The sequence below is a fragment of the Lissotriton helveticus genome, chromosome 2_1 (genome assembly GCF_964261635.1).
Source record: "Lissotriton helveticus chromosome 2_1, aLisHel1.1, whole genome shotgun sequence".
In the NCBI taxonomy this organism is placed as follows: Eukaryota; Metazoa; Chordata; class Amphibia; order Caudata; family Salamandridae; genus Lissotriton; species Lissotriton helveticus.
The window spans coordinates 1,671,902,716-1,671,921,579 of NC_136059.1; the positions used below are offsets into that span (position 1 = coordinate 1,671,902,716).

The 18,864-nt window shown below is 41.3% G+C and overlaps 1 protein-coding gene across 1 annotated transcript in view; it reads left to right on the top strand.

The window, feature by feature from the left end:
- Positions 1–16,270, top strand: part of TACR3 (tachykinin receptor 3) — a 556,678-nt gene extending 540,408 nt beyond the window's left edge. Inside the window, exon 4 of the mRNA XM_078677607.1 lies at positions 15,307–16,270. Coding sequence (XP_078533733.1) covers positions 15,307–15,622 — 316 coding nt within the window. The 3' untranslated portion in view covers positions 15,623–16,270. The remainder of the gene's footprint in view (positions 1–15,306) is intronic.
- The last annotated feature ends 2,594 nt before the right edge of the window (positions 16,271–18,864 follow it).

Here is an 18,864-nt window from a genome sequence, read left to right on the forward strand (position 1 = left end):
GCTGCCAAGACCTGGAACTCCCTCCCGACCGACCTGCGCCTGACCCAAGACCACCTCGCCTTCAGGAAGAAGCTCAAGACCTGGCTGTTCGGGCAGTAGCAGCGCCCCCCCCCTAGCGCCTTGAGACCCTCCGGGTAAGTAGAGCGCTCTATAAATGTCTATGATTGATTGATTGACTGGAGGAAGCTGCTGATATCGTTATTGGTAGGGCAGTTATATTTAAGATGATGTCATTACCCAGACTGCTGTACATTATGCAGTATACTCCATCTCAAATACCAAAAAAGGATTTTCAAGACATAGACAGCGAAGTGCAAAGACTCCTATGGGATGGAGGCTGCACCAGAATAGCATTGAACAAGCTACAAAGAGGGATTTATGAAGGGGGTCTAGCTGCACTAGATATCTGAAAGTACTACTGGGCATTGCAGCTAATTGTGGTAAATTACTGGGCGTATTCAGACCGGGATGATCCAGCATTCAGGAGTGACCACTGGGCAATGGGGGAAATGGGCTATTTGGCAGCACGGTATGGCAGAAGTAAGGAAAGACTGCTCCCACCACATACACAGACTGTGGTGCGAGCCTGGAGAGAGGTGACCAAACAATTAGGATGGGAGGGGAAGTTACCCGAGAAGACTCCCTTATGGAACAGTAATTTGCTGAGAGAGGTAGAGAACCTGGCTGGATTAAAAAAAAATGAAAATTAGTGGGAATTGAGAGCCTGGGAGATATTTGGCGGAGACATGCACTGATTCCGTTTGAGATACTGCAATCAGAATACGATTTGGCCAATACAGAACGGTATCGATACCTGCAGTTGGGTCATGCCTTGCGTAAATATATTAGGGAAGGGGACACACTGGTAGAGTATTCCCCATTGGAAGACAGATTATTAGTTGATCGCATGACAAGTAAAGCCACTTCACTAATGTATAAGAAAATATTATATAACTCTCCTAACCCGGTTAATCTCCTGAGGGGAGCTTGGGAATTAGATGTGGGACTCCTGGAGGACGAGGACTGGGACTGGGAGGAGGCAGTGCAAAGTCCTTGTGAAGTGTCGGTGAGGGCCAGGTTTTGATTAATCCAGTTGCGTGTCTTCCATAGGTCATATGCCTCCATGACACAGCTGCACCGGTGGGGCCAGTGCACATCTCAATTTTGCGCAAGGGGTTGTGGGGAGGTTGGCTCTTTCTTGCACATTCTTTGGGATTGCAGGTATATTCACCAATATTGGAAGGAAGTAACAAGAATAATGGCTGAAGTCACGAAGGAGGAGGTCCCACTAGAATCACAATGGTTAATATTATGTGTAACAGACAAGGTTAAGTGGCCCAAATATTTAATGATTTGGTTGAAAATTGTGGCTATAGCGGCAAATAGGAATATAGCTAGGGGATGGGGGGCATCCAGACCACCGGCTGTTAGGGATTGGGAAGAAGATCAAGACTGGTGCTCAGGGGCAGAGATGGTAACCTATGCAGCCACGAAAATGGGACAAAATATGGGGGCGGTGGAATACGTATAGAGGAATTTATTTCAACATTTAGGTAACAAGGGAGGGCTAAGGAGTACTATGGACTCTATATGAAGATATGGTCTGTCATCTCTCAGGGGTATGAAAATAACAGTAGATATGGGGCTGTGAATCTACAACTATTATACTATATTTATGAGAGGTAATGAAGGTGTTCATGTTTAATGTGTACATGTGCAAGAAATTGTACTTGCATTCTTAATACAAAAAATGAAGTTAAAAAAAAAGGTGCCAGGACACAGCCCTGTCTTACCCCCCCTCTCTCCGTTCATGATGTTATGTTATGCATTCGCCCTTAACCCCCTTAACGGACCCTTGCATTCACGTCACTGTAAACCTGTCTCGGGAAGTGTGCAGGTGGAGCTTCCACCCCCATGTCAACTAGTATCTGCCATAGTTTGCTGTGTACTACGCAATCAAAGGCTGCTGTTAGATCTACGAATGCCAGGTATAATCTGCTCTGCTTGGCCAGTGTATACTTCCCCATTATGATGTTTAAATTTAGTCCTTGTTCCAATGTGCCAAGATCCTGCCGAAAGCCAAATTGTTGCTCAGATAGAATGTTATTATCTTCGGCCCAATCCTGGAGATGATTAAGTACTATATGCCCCACCGCCTTGACCAAAGAATCTAATAGCGCTATTGGCCGTTAACATGCAGGGATCTGGCGGTCACCTTTCTTAAATATCGGCACTAATATTGATTCAGACTATGTCTCTATAAAACCAGAAGAGCAGCAAGCTGCAATTCCCTTAGTTAAAAGAGGGCCCCATAGAAATAGATTTGCTTAAAAAAGGTCTACGGGGACACCATCTGGGCCAGGTGCCTTCCCTCCATTACTAGCCTTTATTGCACGGTTGACCTCTTCTACGATGAAACAGAGGCCTATAGGATAGTTCTTTGGGGGGGCTGTTCCCTGCAACAGATGCATGATGTTTCTGTCTCTTTCATATGGTGTATGTTTGTAGATATTTGAGTAGTGACCCACCCATTGGCCCTCATCTATAACAATCTCTATGATAGGTTTATCTTCAGCTGTAAGGAATGGGGAATTTACAGCCTGCCATAATTCTGTGTTATCTCTTGACAGTGTGGCTTCATGTAGGGCTAACCATGCTTTTTTCTCTCAGTTCACCTTTACTAGCTTTCAGGGCCTGTTTATATTCCCCTCTAAACGCTTTTATTTCTTGGCTGTTTCATGATGGTTTCTGTATAGCGTGTTTCAGTTTTGTATAAGCTTTTGTACCTCTAGAGTCAAACCACCCTTGGTTTTTCTTACCCACTTTTTTGTTCTCCACCGTTAAAGCATTTTCTAATTCTCAGGTAATCTTTGAGACACATTCTAAACTATCGGCATGAGAAGCTGTTTCCTCGAGACAGACTAAAAATGATGTCTGACAGTTGGCCAGGATTTTCTTTGTGAATTCAATGGATTCCACCTTGGACGAACATGGGGAATAACCATTGATTTTATTCAAGACTATATCCTGAACTAGATTTACTGGTTTGCCCTGGGTGTTTAACGCGTTACTAGGGAGAAGAAGGGTTACACTGAATGGAAAGTAATCACTGAAGACGTTCCTATGTGTTTTAAAACCTACGAGTCTTGTTGAGTGTCAATTTGGTATGATTATATAATCAATAGTTGAGATCATGCCTCTCCCATTGAATGTCTGACTAAAGGGTAGTGATGGATACATTAATCATTAGCAAAACCTAGGTCAAACAAAAGCAAAATCTCATTTAAAGAATCCCCTTAGATTGAGTGCAGAAAGTGTGGGTAAGTATTGTCGTCAACCAATAGTATTCCACAAGTTTGCCCTCCAATAAACAGGCACAGTGCAGTATTAAAACCCCCACCCCAAACAATGAACACATCTTTAGCATTTCAATTCTGTAACTTATTGAGGTAGTTAATTCGTTTTTTCAAGACCCCTCCCTATTTGATCAGACGGAACATTATTGTTGAAATTTATTTATGCAATATAGTAATATTTATCGATGTGAATAGTGACAAATTGGTAATATGTTTCAGATATCGTTAAGGTTATCTTGATAGCATTTGCACAGTTTGATACCTCTGTACATCACCCCCTCTCCTTAGGTCTCCCGTGTGTAGAAAGCACTGCGGCAATGTGGAAGGTCTTATAATCATTGATATGGATAGTATCCACCACCCAAGTTTCTTGGCAGCAGAGAATGTTACATTTCCCTACAAAGTCCTGCCATAGGGGAATTATGAGCTTTGTCCGTTTGCCTGTGACAATCCAGAATAATGTGCCGCATTGATCTTGTCTACTATTATCCTTGTCTCTACAATCATCTGGCCTATCAGCTGGTCCTATGAGTTTTAGTAGTGCCTCTTGTATTGGGCTCTTATCTTGAATGGCCCTTGCACCCGGGCTAGAGGGTGGAGTGTCAGGGCCTGGATAAGTACTACTTGTGCCAGTCAAAGAATCAGAGGTGCAGGATCCAAGAGTTTATCTGGCAAACAGCCTCACTTTTTTATGTCATATTGTCACTGAACACCCAATAGAGCCCTTAGTAATCCCTACAAATAGGGAAGATATTCCTCCACTATCCAGGCTATATATTAATGCCACTCAATATACATTGACACCACATTCTTTGTGGGGTCAAGGCCTTCTGCACCATGAGTAAGTGAAACTGTGGTTTTCAAGGCATCCTTAGCGCTGTTAAATTCGATTAATTTGTTTATTTGGTAGATATTTAATATTTACCTACTATTTAAAAGAGGTCAAGTTTTCCTTTCCTTGTTTATAAATTAATCTGCTGTTAAGATATACTAATCAAGCAATCAGAAATCAACTTAATCATTGTGTCAATTAATGTATTCACATTGTACTGTACACATATAATTCATAACGTTTAGTATGTAATACTGAAGGCTCAGTTCACAGGAGAAGAATAAGTGAAAATGTGAACACAGTGTTCCGCTTGTGAATTTTAAAAAGGTTCGAATACAAACAGTTTTCTAAATTCAGTCGGTTGGGTTAAGATGATAGGACCTGATTTACAAAGGAGCTCCATACAAATGGCGGAGGCCCTGCAGTCATGGGGAAGTCTCGGCACTTGAGCGGAGTCTACACAATGAGACTTCTCAATGTGGAGATTCCATCCCGAGACTCACGCATGACTGCGGGGCTTCGACCATGAGTGCGGAGGCCCTTTGTAAATCAGGCCCTTGAAGTTTTTACCCCAATTGAAAATAATCCATAGGTCTAATCAGGAGAGTAATGTCTAATGAGCCTATGCCATATGGTGGCAGTATCCAGACTTGTAATTCACTAGGTATGTGTAAAGCCGTTAAAAAAAGTCAATGTATTTTGAGGAAGGTAGCTGGACTATCCACAGATACTCCACTTTCACCTTGAATGGAGAAGTAGAAGGCATATCTGTACTGCAGCAGACATTTGATGTAGTAGGGTAGGTGGACAGAGAGCATCTGTGGTGCTGGAACACTATCACATTACTGAACTCATAGGGATTCTGAAAAACCTAAGCATCACCCAAAGAACAAGGTCACTAGAGTGCCATACCCATTCAGCAGGACAGTGGTAAGGGTGTAGTATGGTGCTAGTGTTGCATTTAGGAACACTTTCACAAATATATTTTACATACATTTTAAGTCATTGTTATAGCTCATTCACCTTCAAACTCCAGCACGGTTATTTTGGGGTTGCTGCAGAGGACCTTTACTCCTGCTTCCAGAACCCATGACAAGCACACACTTTGGCATTTGAAACAAACTGGGGGGCATATTACCGAGGGCCTTATCGCCGCTTTACCTGGAATTTTTCCCGCTAAAGAGGCGATAATTTAATCGCCCTATTACCTAGCTGTCGCTAACACCAGTTAGCGACAGCTAGTAGGAGATAGCGAGCTTCTGGGGGCCCACTTTGCATGTCAGCGATAAATATCGCTAATGACATGCAAAGTGGGCGTGCCAAGATGTTAGCGACTGGAAACAGTCGCTAACATCGCTAACTCCTATTACACACTTTTGGAAATAATCGCGCTAAGCGCGATTATCTCCAAAAGCTAACGCCTGCCCAGAGCAGTTCTTAGCCATGTTACCTAATGGTAGGTGGATAACATGGCTTAGAGCATTTGCTCGGTAATGCATGAATATCGCTGACTTTTCAGCGATATTCATGCATTTCGGCCGATTTTTATCGCTTAGGAGATAAACCTTGATAATATCAAGGCTCCTAAGCAAAAAAAATAGGCGAAGCACGGCGATATAAATATAGCCGCTAACCAAGCTTAGCGATATTTTTTCGCTAATGCTTGGTAATATGCCCCTGGATTCCATTTACTGAGCCTGTCTTACCATTCATAGCATTGTGGGTGGGGAATATTTGGAATGGGACTGTATACCTTGGGTTCTCAGAACATAGCAGCTCCAAACCCACATGCACTTGTTTGTATTGTATTGTATATTGGATTGGTGAAGCATAGCATACTCCCAAAGGCATACCTGCACTACAGAAACAAACACGATTTACCATACTAGCACAACACCCAAGCATCAAATTAATCAGCAAAAGGCAAGGGTTTTAACGCTTTCATTTAAAAGGTTAGATTAAAATAGAATAAAAAGAGGGAGTGAATTGCATTTAGACAAGATGGACAAAGAGACGGTCTTCCACGAATAGTAGTTTTTTTTTTTTATTTCAGGACCTTTGGTAGCAATTGAACAGCAAACCTAAGAGTGCGTCCAGGGTGTTACCAAATCAATCGAGCAGATAGCGGAGTTTGCATGAAGTCGTTGATCATAAATATCAGCCTAAGAAATCTTATGTTTAATCATGCTTAAAATTGCAAGCCCAGATCTGATTTATAAACATGACAGGCATACAACAGACACATTTTTTTTAGAACATTCCTGATGCATGCTTGTGTCACTACACTAAACCCTAAACTACTGATTGTCCAAAATATGGAAATTCAGAGGTTGTCTTTTTTATTATTTTTTTTATTTACATGGAAAACATTTTATGTGCACCCAGACACACTCCTCTGCACTTCTTAACTTACTGTTGAATTACCCATGTAGCATAGTATGTGTACGATAATGTACCAAATGTTCATATTTTGACAGAACGGCAAGCCTCTCATGGCATTTTTTAATCAAAGGTGAAAAAGACCAAAAGGATAACTTTTTTAAAGTTACTTTGAATTCTTAAATCCTGATACATGGGGTTAGAAATGGAGAGTTTTTGCAAAAAGTGAAATGTCCTAACCCTAATGTAAAGGGGCAGAGGGAAAGGCACTGTACATGTTTTTAAATACACACAAGGTTACAACCTTATGTATACATTTGAACGCTCTGAGAGCTGCGACCGACAGCATCAGACGCTTAGTTGATGCAGGGCAGACCACAACCTTAATCCTGTTGGATCTTCTGTGGCCTTGGATACCATCTCTCTGATCCTGATGACGGAGCGCCTGAAGGAACTGGGAATCAAAGACAAAACCTTGAACTTGTTGTCCTCCTTCCTCACTGAGAGATCTCAAGGGGTGGCAATGAATCAGTTGAAGTCAGAGCTGTTCTTGCTGCTAGATGGGGTCCCTCAAGGCTTATCGCTGAGCCAACACTGTTTAATCTTTATGTTTCCCCACTGGCCAAGCATGTACACTCCTGCAGGCTAAAGGCTGTGTCATATGCCAGTGACACACACACAATTATGTCCATCTCTAAAGAGACTAAGGACACCACAGACAATTTCCTTTGCATGAAGGCAGTAGCAACTTGGATGGCCAAGAACTACTTGAAGTTAAACGGAGATAAGATAGAGGCATTGGGGCATATTACCAAGCAATAGCGATAATTATCACTATTGCTTGGTCAGAGACAAAAATTTAACGCTGACCTGCGGCGATTTTTATCGCAGATAAACCTTGGTATTACCAAGGTTTATCGCAAATGCGATAAAAAACGGCCGCAATGCATGAAAATCGCTGAAAAGTCAGCGATATTCATGCATTACTGACCTAATGCTCTTAGCCATGTTATCCACCTCCCATTGGATAATATGGCTAAGAACTATTCAGGGCAGGTGTTAGCTTTTGGAGATATTCGCGCTTAGCGCGAATATCTCCAAAAGTTGGTAATAGGAGATAGCGATGTTAGCGACTGTTTCCAGTCGCTAACATCTTGGCACGCCCACTTTGCATGTCATTAGTGATAAATATCACTGACATGCAAAGTGGGACCCAAGATGGTCGCTATCTCCTACTAGCTGTCGCTAACTGGTGTTAGCGACAGCTAGGTAATAGGGAGATAATTTTATCTCCGCTTTCTTGGCTTTTAAAGCCAAAAAAACGGGGATAAACCCCCTTGATAATATGCCCCATTGTTCTTTGGAAGTCAACTTTTGATTTGGACTAGCACCTGGCGGCCAGACACGCTAGGCAGCCTACCCACTCCAGTTGGCGCTGCTAAAAATCTGGCTGTCCTTCTGGAGAGCAAGCTGTCACTGGACCATCAGTCCACTCGCACAGTGTCAACCTGCTTTTGGACAATCAGAATGTTGAGGAAGGTAATTTTAGTTTATGCCCCTTCCGGCTCATTACATGTCGCTCTTGCCTTGGTCACCTCAAAGATGGACTACTGCAATGTGCTTTACCTTGAGACCAACAAGTCAACCCTAGCAAAACTGTAACGTGCAGATTGTGATGGCAAGGCTTACTTTGGATATTCCTAAGTGGTATTCGGTGTTGAAAGGTTTACAAGAACTGTACTGGGGACCTGGTAGAGAAGAGTATCCGGTTTAAGGCATTCTGCACTGTACATAAAGCTTTTTGCACAGCAAGCCCAGCAGACATCAATGCCATCTTCCAATGGTATGTCTCTGTGAGAAAACTTAGCTCAGCACACCAGCACACCAAAACTGGGTAACAGTCCCCAGAGACCAGAAGAAGATATGGGAAGGCAGAGACTTCTCAGTTACAGCTGCTAGGCTTTGGAATACTCTACCCCGCCATCTCACATCCATGAGTTACACTTCCCTTTAACAAAGGACCTACAACTCTGGTTGTTCACTCTCTAGGTTGACACAGCACAATTAGAAGTTGTTGAGCAGTTCATATTGAAGCTTAGCATGAATGCTGCGCCTAGACCTCCATGGGCCTTTGTTGCGCTTAGAAATCTCGGTCAAATCTTGGTCAAATGAACATTTGCAATTACGACTTGCCTGGACCTGACTCTACCCTTGAAGCAGCTAACTTGTGTCACTTATGACTGTGTAATATCTGCACAGTAAACAAAATTACTGTAGTGATAACCAACAAACATCATTTGTTTTTACCATTATACCTCTCTACACAAAGACCAGCCATATGCACATCGGTGTTGGTCTTACTCCAACAGGAAAAGTCCAGCCTAAACCACCGGCCCAGTGCCCTCCAGGCAGGAATACAAACACTGTAGACCAGTTTTGGCTTATCTTGACCTCATGATCGAGGTGTAGCTTGAGTCCAAATGCAGTGAGCATGGGCCTCATTTTAGATATATCTATTGCACTGAGGATTTCACCTTTAGAAAACGGGACACCTAAAAAAGTGATGGGTGGAATGTTTTAATATTTCCAGCATTCAGAGAGGCCATGGCCTCACAGTCCGGGCTGGACTGTTCTAACTGAAGCAGGACTAACAACTATTTGCATATAGTTGACTCTAATCTGGAGTGGTGCAGTGAGCACAAAATGATTTAAGGTAGGCCTAAGTGACTGTCAGTGACTGAAACATTTGGAAGCATTCAACTCACCACCTTTCATTGTTTTAATGTAATGTCAGCCTAGCATGAGCACTACCAGGAGACCTTGGCAGGCGTCTCCATTAAGTAACTTAGGAGCTTGTTGTAGCTCACCAGTACCATTGAAGTAGCTCCCTGAAGTGCAGCACAGTACAGTATGTAATTCAGAGTCTCTACCAATGTTGACATCTCCGTGTTCTTGGAGTGACCAGCAGCCAAACTAGTATCAGGCCCACATGCTTATGCAAAGACACACACAGTAACATCCTGCAGTATGTGCAGCATTACCACCTGTCTTCACTCCAAGACTTGCAAAGTTATATGGAGATTGATCACTTTGTAATCTCCTCTCTATCAATCATACAGTACCTGTGACAACAGGGCCAGAAAAGAAATGCCAGGATTCGTTTATGTTATGTTATGATATGGTATGGTATGGTATGTTACGTTATGTTATGGTATGATATGTATGTTTTTATATCCCGATAATCACCTGTGAGGGTCTCTGGGTTAAAAAAGAGTAGGAGGCTGTGATGTGCAGTTGGGGGTCATTTCAGGCTGTATGGGTCAGGTACGAGAAGGCGCGGCGCCCTGCTCTGCTTTTGTGTATGTGTGAGAAACCTGCAGAGAGGAGGTGTCTGAAAGGTTGGTGGAAGTCAAAGCAGCTGTTCAAGTAAGCAGGGTCAGTGCTTTGGAGAGCTTTCTAGGTGTGGCTGAGAAGTTTAAAGTCTGTGCGCTTGTGTATCCGGAACTAGTGGAGTTCCCTAAGTTGTGAGGTGACATCTGCTCAGGGTGGGAGGTTGAGGACAAGTCTAGCTGCTCCATTTTAGATAGTCTGAAAATGCAAAACATATTTAAAGCTGGTCTTTGAATAATAGTTTAGACTGAGTTGAAGATATGCATAGCTTTTAGTGTTTTGTGTTTACCAGTGGGCAATTTGTACTATGGCTGGCATTTCATAGTAATGTGGAGCCATTTTTTATTGATAAAGGTTTCCTGACATTACATTTGCCAAGCCCTGCCTTATGCTTTGGGTGATTGGTACTCTACTACAATATCATGTAATTTTTGGCCAGCCCCCAAAAAAATGTATCCAGAATAATGACTACCACAATATCATAAAGATAAGTATTTCTAGGGTAGTTTATTTTTATTTACATTCTTAATGCTGTCTCTATTTGTCTTGAAGATATATGTATCTTCAAAGTATGTACATGTGAAGTTAAGAATAGTAAATCTTTACTTACCTCTGCATATGTATTTTCATGAGTTTGTATTGTAATATTCTGGGCTATGATTTTTTTGCCACAAAATGTTGTCACTCAATATTGTGACATAGATCTGGGTGGTCACTACTAGTAAGTCTCCAAGGTGTGCACTATAAGTATTAGTAATCCTACAAGGCGTGGTCACTATTTTGATTGTATTTGATGTGATCACTACTGCAACAATGGTATATTACCATGGCAATATCTTGTCACTCATTACTGACACATACACCTGGGTGGTGACTACTAGTAATCCTGCAAGGTGTGGCCACTATTGTGATTGCCTTTGATGTGGTCAATACTGAAACAATATCAAAGCCATTAGTAATATGAGACTGTTTTAATTGATCACAAGCAGCTCACATTATAGAGAAGGTTGGAGCCACCTGGCCTAAAGGGATATTTCAAAGTTCAATGGAGTGTAAGTTCTGTCATAAATTGTCAGAGCACCCCCACCGACCTTGTGGCCCCCTAGCCTCTTTGAAAAGTGAGGAACTGACACATTTCTAATGGCAAAGACTCAACTGGCTCCACTGTCGGAAACATTTGACCCAGCAGCCTTTCAGCCAAGGGACCACAGGGTTAAATGCGGCTGTAGTCCTCCTTATTTACAGTGGACTACTAGCATTGATTTTTCATGGTTAGGTCTGCCATGTCAGGCATAGCACACCTGTTCAAGAATAAAACCAGGGCCTTGGCGAGGAGGGAAGGCAACTCCCTATATTTCAAGGAGATGAAGCAAACCCCTAATTTGAGAGTTTAGTTTTTGGGAAAACAAACATTCAGAGTTGATAAAAAAAAATCCTTAGAATTCACTTGGCATTCAATGGCGTCTACAGTGCATATGTCTAAGCAGCAGTAGGCACAGACATCCCCACTAGGATGGTGGGGGTCACTTTAAATATGATGCCCATTCCTCAATGCAAAGTAATCTGCTAGTCATATGGATCTGTTCCATGGATGGGCTCAAGAGTGTTTCTCCGGCATAAGCCAGGAGCATATTTGCTTGTGTCTATTCTAGGTTGGACAGCATGTCCTCACTTGTAGGTCTGGTTCGATCTTCTGGGAAGCAATCTCCATGGTGCAGCTGGGATTGCGGAATGTTTGCAAGACTCTTTCCAATCCTGCCCACTATGTGCTCCATATATTGCCTGCCTAGCTACCATGGACCTGCTCTGCCACAGTCCCTGTGTTCCCCTGGGTGTGTTGGTAGGATATTCAATACCCATGCTGGACCCCCAACTGAAGGCCTTATTGCTGCTCCTAAACAGATGCCAGCCTTGGTAGTGTAAAATAGATGCTACCACTTTGGCAAACAACAGCCCACAGATTACCCCATGTACTCCTGCTGATTCTGAAGAATCTGTGAATCAAAACTATGTATGCCAAAACCCAGCTGTCTGAATGAGAAGAGAATTACTAATCAGTCCTTGAAAAGTAACATATTCTTCCTAAATCCTATCCAGGCCTTGACGATGATTGTGGTGTCAGTATTCTAACTACACCAAACAGGTGATACTGTCTGAAAAACACACAAAGTTCTCTTACATACCTGATAAGATGTATTCCTGGGTCAGAAAACACATTGGTGCAGATTCACAAGAAACTGACTCATCTGTAGAGATGCATCAGTTTCCCTGCAATACCCTTGCTCCTCCATGGATGCGCCGTATACGGCGAACATTGGAGCAAGGATTGAAAATGCGTTTGAAATTCTGTTGGCCCAACAGTCACGCATTACTGGAGTGGTGTTGAAAGCACGACGCAACTCCAGCAATGCATGCTGAGGCCTAAACTCATTGTACTGTGCCAATCCTTATGCCTGCTTCAAGCAGGCATAAGATTTTGATGCAGTGGCGTCCTAGTAGTGGCGCAGTGAAATCTTGCAGATTTCACTGCATCACTTTTACGAGGCTTTCCTGCGTTGGAACGCCAACCCTGCATATATTATACCTGACGCAGGTGTAATGCGACACAGGGCTTTACGACATCTCCCCAGATGCATCATGTTGTAAATTGGCCACATTGTTTACGCTGCTGCTGCATCACAAATGTGACGCAACGGCGGTGCGAAAGTGTTGCAAGGGGCTTGTAAATCTGCCCCATTGTCCATTCAGTTTTTTATACGGTTTTCTATGATATTGTCAGGATGTCATTTGATGTTACAATTATGCTAAATAATGGACGTTACTTTTTGGAAAAAAACTGTTTTTTTTTTGCAATGTTGGCAGTATGCTCCTGAAAGATTTATGTAACCCTGTGCCACTGGTTGTGTGGGATGGGAAGACTATGCTGCTGGGGATAGGTGTGGGTGGGTTACAGGGGATGGCAATTTGGAACCAATAGGTAGCATTTTGGATGGGGCATACATGCTAGAGTCATATTCTTGATAGGTGCAGGCAGTATCTGGTGGTGGCTGAGGGTACAGAATTATTGTTTCGTAGTGGAAGAATGGGTGGGGACTATGTGCCGGGGCTGAGCAAGTTGAAGATTGTGCATCAAGTGGGATATAAAGTTTTCTTTTTCCCCTCCCTGCATACCTAACATCACCTCTTCACTTCTTTTCCCTTTGGCTCTGTGTTCAGCTGCCTATGACTCCCAATATATTATCTATTATCTCTCTTGGCCTCACATATTACTCTTCCTATCCTAGAGGACATTTTTTGTCTAAGTCTGAATTTGTTAACGTTTGTCTCCATCGCTTTTTACAGTGTTTGTAGAAAAAGTATATTTTGTTTACTCATTTTAATCTTGTGGCTTCTGGCGTGCAGGGAAAAAGATCCAAAACAATGTGCGTTCGAGCTACAAAGAGAACCTGCTGTGACTAGCACAAGGATATTCGTTTGAGTACTGTCTAATATAGTGAGTGTAATCTCTCACTTCGCTTGCCTTCCTCAAAAAAGGCAGATTCTATGACGTTTTAGCATCTTATTCATCTTATTATTTTATAAAGAAATGTGAGTGTGTAAAGTCAGTATTTTTTCTTTTTCTAATAAAGCAAATGTTATGAACTAATAGAGTTAAACCCTCCTTATGAGTGGGCTAGTGTCAAATACAAGTGGTGTGTTTTTAGCATACTGGGCATTCTTGGATGTGGTATTTGTACATTTTTGGCGGGGGCAAATCCTCCAGGTCACTACTGGATTGTCCGCTGTAAAATCCTCGGAATTATGAGCTTGCATGTGGAAGTTGGTCCAGTACAGGGCTGGACTGGCCATAATGGGCACCGGGCATTTTCCTGGTGGGCCGGAAGGGTGGAGGTCGGTTTGGGACCAGTGGGGGCCATTTTCGTTACTAGGGGCCGGTTTTGCAGCAGTGCAGCAATATCGGCCCCATGTAACAAAAGCAGCAGCAGTGTTTCCCACTTGCACCCTCCCTCCCCCCAACGGCCAGTCCGACTAAATTGCCAGGGCTGGTTTGGCTCTTAGTCTGCCCTGGTTCAGTAACACTCAAATTTCCAGATTTTGTGAGCCATTCTATGGCAGTTTATAGAAGACCAACTTGTGATCCCCGGTAATGAAAGGACCCGTTCTTACCAAAACTTTAGGTATTGTAAATATTGAAAGTGCGATTACTGCCTGAGAACGCTAGACTAATTGTAATGAGCACCTTAATCCATGAACACCACTTTCCCAAAGTAAAGTCTTGGTCCAAGTGATATTTTGATGTGGTGTGGGATGTTGCCAAGAATCACAATTCTCATAAATTGCAGTTCTTTTATTTTTACATTTGAATCGCCCATCAAATCTTCGGAAATCCTTTCAAAAACCCAGAAATAATCTTTCCATAATCTTTCTGTATGCCACTGGGAGCTCACAACTACACTCTCCAGCCAAAAGGATATCCAATCCATGGAAAAAAACACTTATATCCTTAGTGACACCTAAACATAGTAAACATTGCATTTGTGCATACTAAGGGTATGTTTAATGAGAAATCTATTGCGCCATTTAGTTGGTATCAGTTAAATATAAAGTATCTTAATTCATTGAAAATTCCAAAAGGTAAGTGTAACTTTGATTTGTCCTTCAATAATTTAGAGCTCTTTGACGTGATCATTTCAACAAAACCTCTGGAGCATATGAAACAAATACAGTTGCAAGTGTCTTTTAATGACCAATATTGTGACAGAATTCTTTAAGAATTACATTTTCTGAATTTTAACAAAAAATAGGATGGTGAACTGTATCAAAATATTGTTAAAAGTGCAAATGCATTATTACTTCTGGGTGCCGGTGGTAGCATCTTGGATGTCATATCAAAAGTCAAGATGGACATATCCTATCCCAATGTATTAGCTTAGATATGTAGGATTTTCTGTCCTTTTTTTTTTATTTTGAATATTTTTATTGATCATTGCAAGAGAGACATACATAAGAAAAATAAGAAGAAACACATAAGTAATTCATAAAGCGTTAAGATCTTATACAATAGTCAATGATACAGAGGAACATTTAAAAAAGCAAATGATTTTTTCGAGAAAAAAAAATGAATAAATAATGATTGTAGCCAGCATTACCCAAACAATAATGTTACAAGAAAGGTCTCCAAATTTTCTCTCTTTTCCTTAAAGATTGAGGTCCCCTTAGTTTTGCTAGTGAAAGTTCCATCAACTGTATCTCCTTGCTTAAAACCCTTGTAAAAGATTTTATCCTTTTAAAATTGAACACTTTTATCAGAGCAAAGAGCCTGACTGTGTTGAATTTCTGTATTTTCAGATTCCGAGCCGGTTTCAAGAGAGCATTCCGCTGGTGTCCATTTATCGAGGTGTCTAGTTATGATGAGCTAGAGCTCAAGTCTACCAGGTTTCACCCCACCAGACAGAGCAGCTTGTACACAGTGTCCAGAATGGAGTCCAGCATGACTGTAGTTTTTGATGCAAATGAGGGAGAGAATCCAAAATCCAGCCATAAGAAGAAAAGTGCGACAGGGGCGTCAACCATCAATGGCTGCTCACCCAACAATCCTAAATCTGCTTCAACGGCCTCGAGTTTCATCAGCTCGCCTTACACGTCTGTGGATGAATATTCCTAAACCTTTCTTTCAGAATTTTGATAGAAAATACATATTTTAAACAAAAAAGGAGAATGTCAATCCAAATCAGGAATGTTAAAAAATCGAAGTATTGTATTACTGAATTACACTTTGCTGTTTATTCCACAGGTTATACTGACCCTACCCTAGGTAGGTGTTGCAAAAAACTGTTACTTACCTTTATTTTTCGGTTAATGTTAGTGATGTACTTTTCTGTAAAGATCTCTTATATGCCATTGATGAGCAAGCAGATTGTGAAAGAGTAGCAGCTTGCGTGTACAAATGGAATTGTGAGTGAAACATATACTACTTTGTACGTCCCTCTTACTTGTTGATTTTGTACATTCCAAAGACAAAGTAAAGCACATCAAGACAGAATATTCATAGTGCAGCTCAGAACGGTGATAGACTTTGTTACAGTGTTTGGTGGTCACTTAAGATCTGTAGTTCCAGTAGCCCTCTTTAATAAAATGTTTACTGCACTTTGTAACAATTGGTCTATATGCTGCTACTCACCATCGCAAGACAACAATGTAAAGCTTGCGTCATAATTACAGCCAAGGACATCATATGACAGTGTTTTAACGCTTGTACTTGTTCTGTTTGCAATGTTTGTGATTTATGGCTAAATGCAGGAATTTGCAAGAAGTGCTGTCTCTAAGGCATTATTCCCTATGATTGGATTACCATGGAAAGTAAGGGACCTGTGGGAAATATGTCACATAATGTAAATTTCATGGTATAGGAATGTACATTTCATGTAATTCTAGGCTATATTGATCATTAAAAGAAAGGGGAGTAAGAAGTACAAAGAGGGGAAGCACTCAACTTCCAAATATGTTAACTGAACTGATCAAGAAGGAGTGGTGCCACTATGATACCTTTCCTACCTTGAAAATCCTTAGACATTTTTAAAATGACTCTTACCCACTGGAGATCTCTCTTGTAACATGCGCCATCATCGAGTCCACACCTGGAACACCTAGTGTGCCCAGGTGGGTTCAATCTCTAGAAAGAGGGAGTACTTCTAATTGAGATTTCCTTATCGGCATCTGTAAACACAGATCCCAATATGTAAATCTCCCTTATAAGTATTCCATTTTTCTACAGGTTGAGCCCACTTAGACACACTGGGTGTTTCGGATATGGACTTGGGTCTGGACAGCGCCTGAATACTGTCACAGGAGCCAAGTAACTCTATACGCATCTACTGATTTATTGAAATCTACTGATTGATTCCCTCAATGATGACGCATGCCAAAGATGTCTTTCTAGGCTATTCTCTACTATTGTGATTTCAAGTTCAAACCTCAGAAAGACGAGCATGTAAAGCAGCTTATCAAATGCCTAAGTGAAGTTATGTATTAAACATGATGTTCCATGTAGTACTTTTTATATAACAGGACCATGCCTTCAATACATCTACGTATTTACTCTATTTATTTGCTAGAGATGTTTAAACAATGCAAACATCACCACGGGTATTGTAGATCCAAGAAGCATAGCAAACAAATTACTTCATAACTGGAAATGTTAATTCAATACGGAACTAGTAAGATGTCAATGGATCCATACATACAGAAGTCCTAAGCTATGCAGAGGGAAAGGATTTCATCTGTTAAAATGAAGTGGATTTTTAGGGTTATGTTGTGTAGTGTTGTGTTGTGTTATGTTACGTTACCTTATGTTATGTTATAGTCTGACCTGTTACCCAAAGAAAAGTACCCTGACTGGAGACCAGAAGAAGTACAAACAGACACAAAGGACACAACCCCAAAGAGATGCCATGAACAACCACGTTTTTAATTTATTATAAGGAAGTAAAGTTAACTTCTTGTCAAGTTGAGTGGGAAGCTTGTTCAATCTTTTAGGTGCAAGTAAACAGAAGACACAGCCTCAGCAGCGAGCACATTGGATACATGTGTCTCTTAGCAAGTTAGTTATGGATGACACAAAGGTTACTTAGGTGCCAATTTGCAGATTGATTTCTGAAAATACTTTGGCCTGTCCCCCAATTGACTTTAAAGGTCTGATATTGGGATATAAAAATACACCTTTTCCTGGAAGACAGCCAGGGAAGTGTTGGGCTTGAGGTTCAGAGGTTATATAGCATGATAGAGGAGGATTGAGTATGGCTCTTGCTGCCACATTTTGCATTATTTGCATTTGGGTCATGAATCTAGAAGATATTCCCAAATATAGTGTGTTGCCATAATCCAATCTGGAGAAAATAATGTTTGGACTATGTATTTGCAGGACTTTTCAGGAGATATTTTGAAAATTTTCACCGCAATTAAACTGTTATAAAACAACAGGAAGCAATGTGATCCACTTGAGGACCCATCGTCAGATCCTTATAAAGAATCATGCCCAAATATTTAACTTATGTGACTGATAGCGGGGCTGCACTAAGAATTGGTGAGACACATTACTACACAAAAGGAGATAGATTTTGTTAAAGCCAGGGATGACCAGGAAAGGTCTCTGTATGTGTGCAACAAAACCTATGAGTCTGCAGCAGAGCCAATGATTAAAAACAGATTTCCTAAATGTACAATGCTACATGAACTTCTTTTAAGCAACCCAACGATTTAGCAAAGGAAACCAATGGTGATGAAGCTTGAATGTGTGAGACAGTGGGAGAGTTGAATACAGGAGGAGAAAATCATTTTACAGTGGACTTTATTTCAATGTTAAATGTGTCATCAAGTGTTCCAGAGTGCACAGGAGATCAATCGGTTCCAAGATTGAGTCACAAGAGGATGTCCTGCAGAACACTCAGGTGCTATGTGGCTATTAATGCATAATGATTTACTGATTTTCCCAAAAAGACCCAAGGGTCTTCATGTGAATGTTTCACCACATGGGTGATAATATTAAAACCTATGACTCCCCAATGGTGAGAAGAAGTGCGTAGGTGTAATCTGGGGGATTCGGTGTTCACAGATTATGATGCAATACTAAGTAACGAAAAAAAATCCCAAACCAACCCATTGTAGCCATACCAAAAGGATAAAGTAGAAAGTATCTAGTGCATGTAACTATATATCTAAATAATAATCAGCAAAATGGTGAAAGATGTCAACTAAGTATGGGCATAATTTGCGTAATTTCCTTTGTGGAAATTATGCAAAATACCAAAAAGTTACACTAAATTACTCATTTTAATCCATCATTTTGTTCCTATTTTGTCACATGAAGTACATCCTCGTGTCCAATTTTTACTGTGAGGACATATTTCA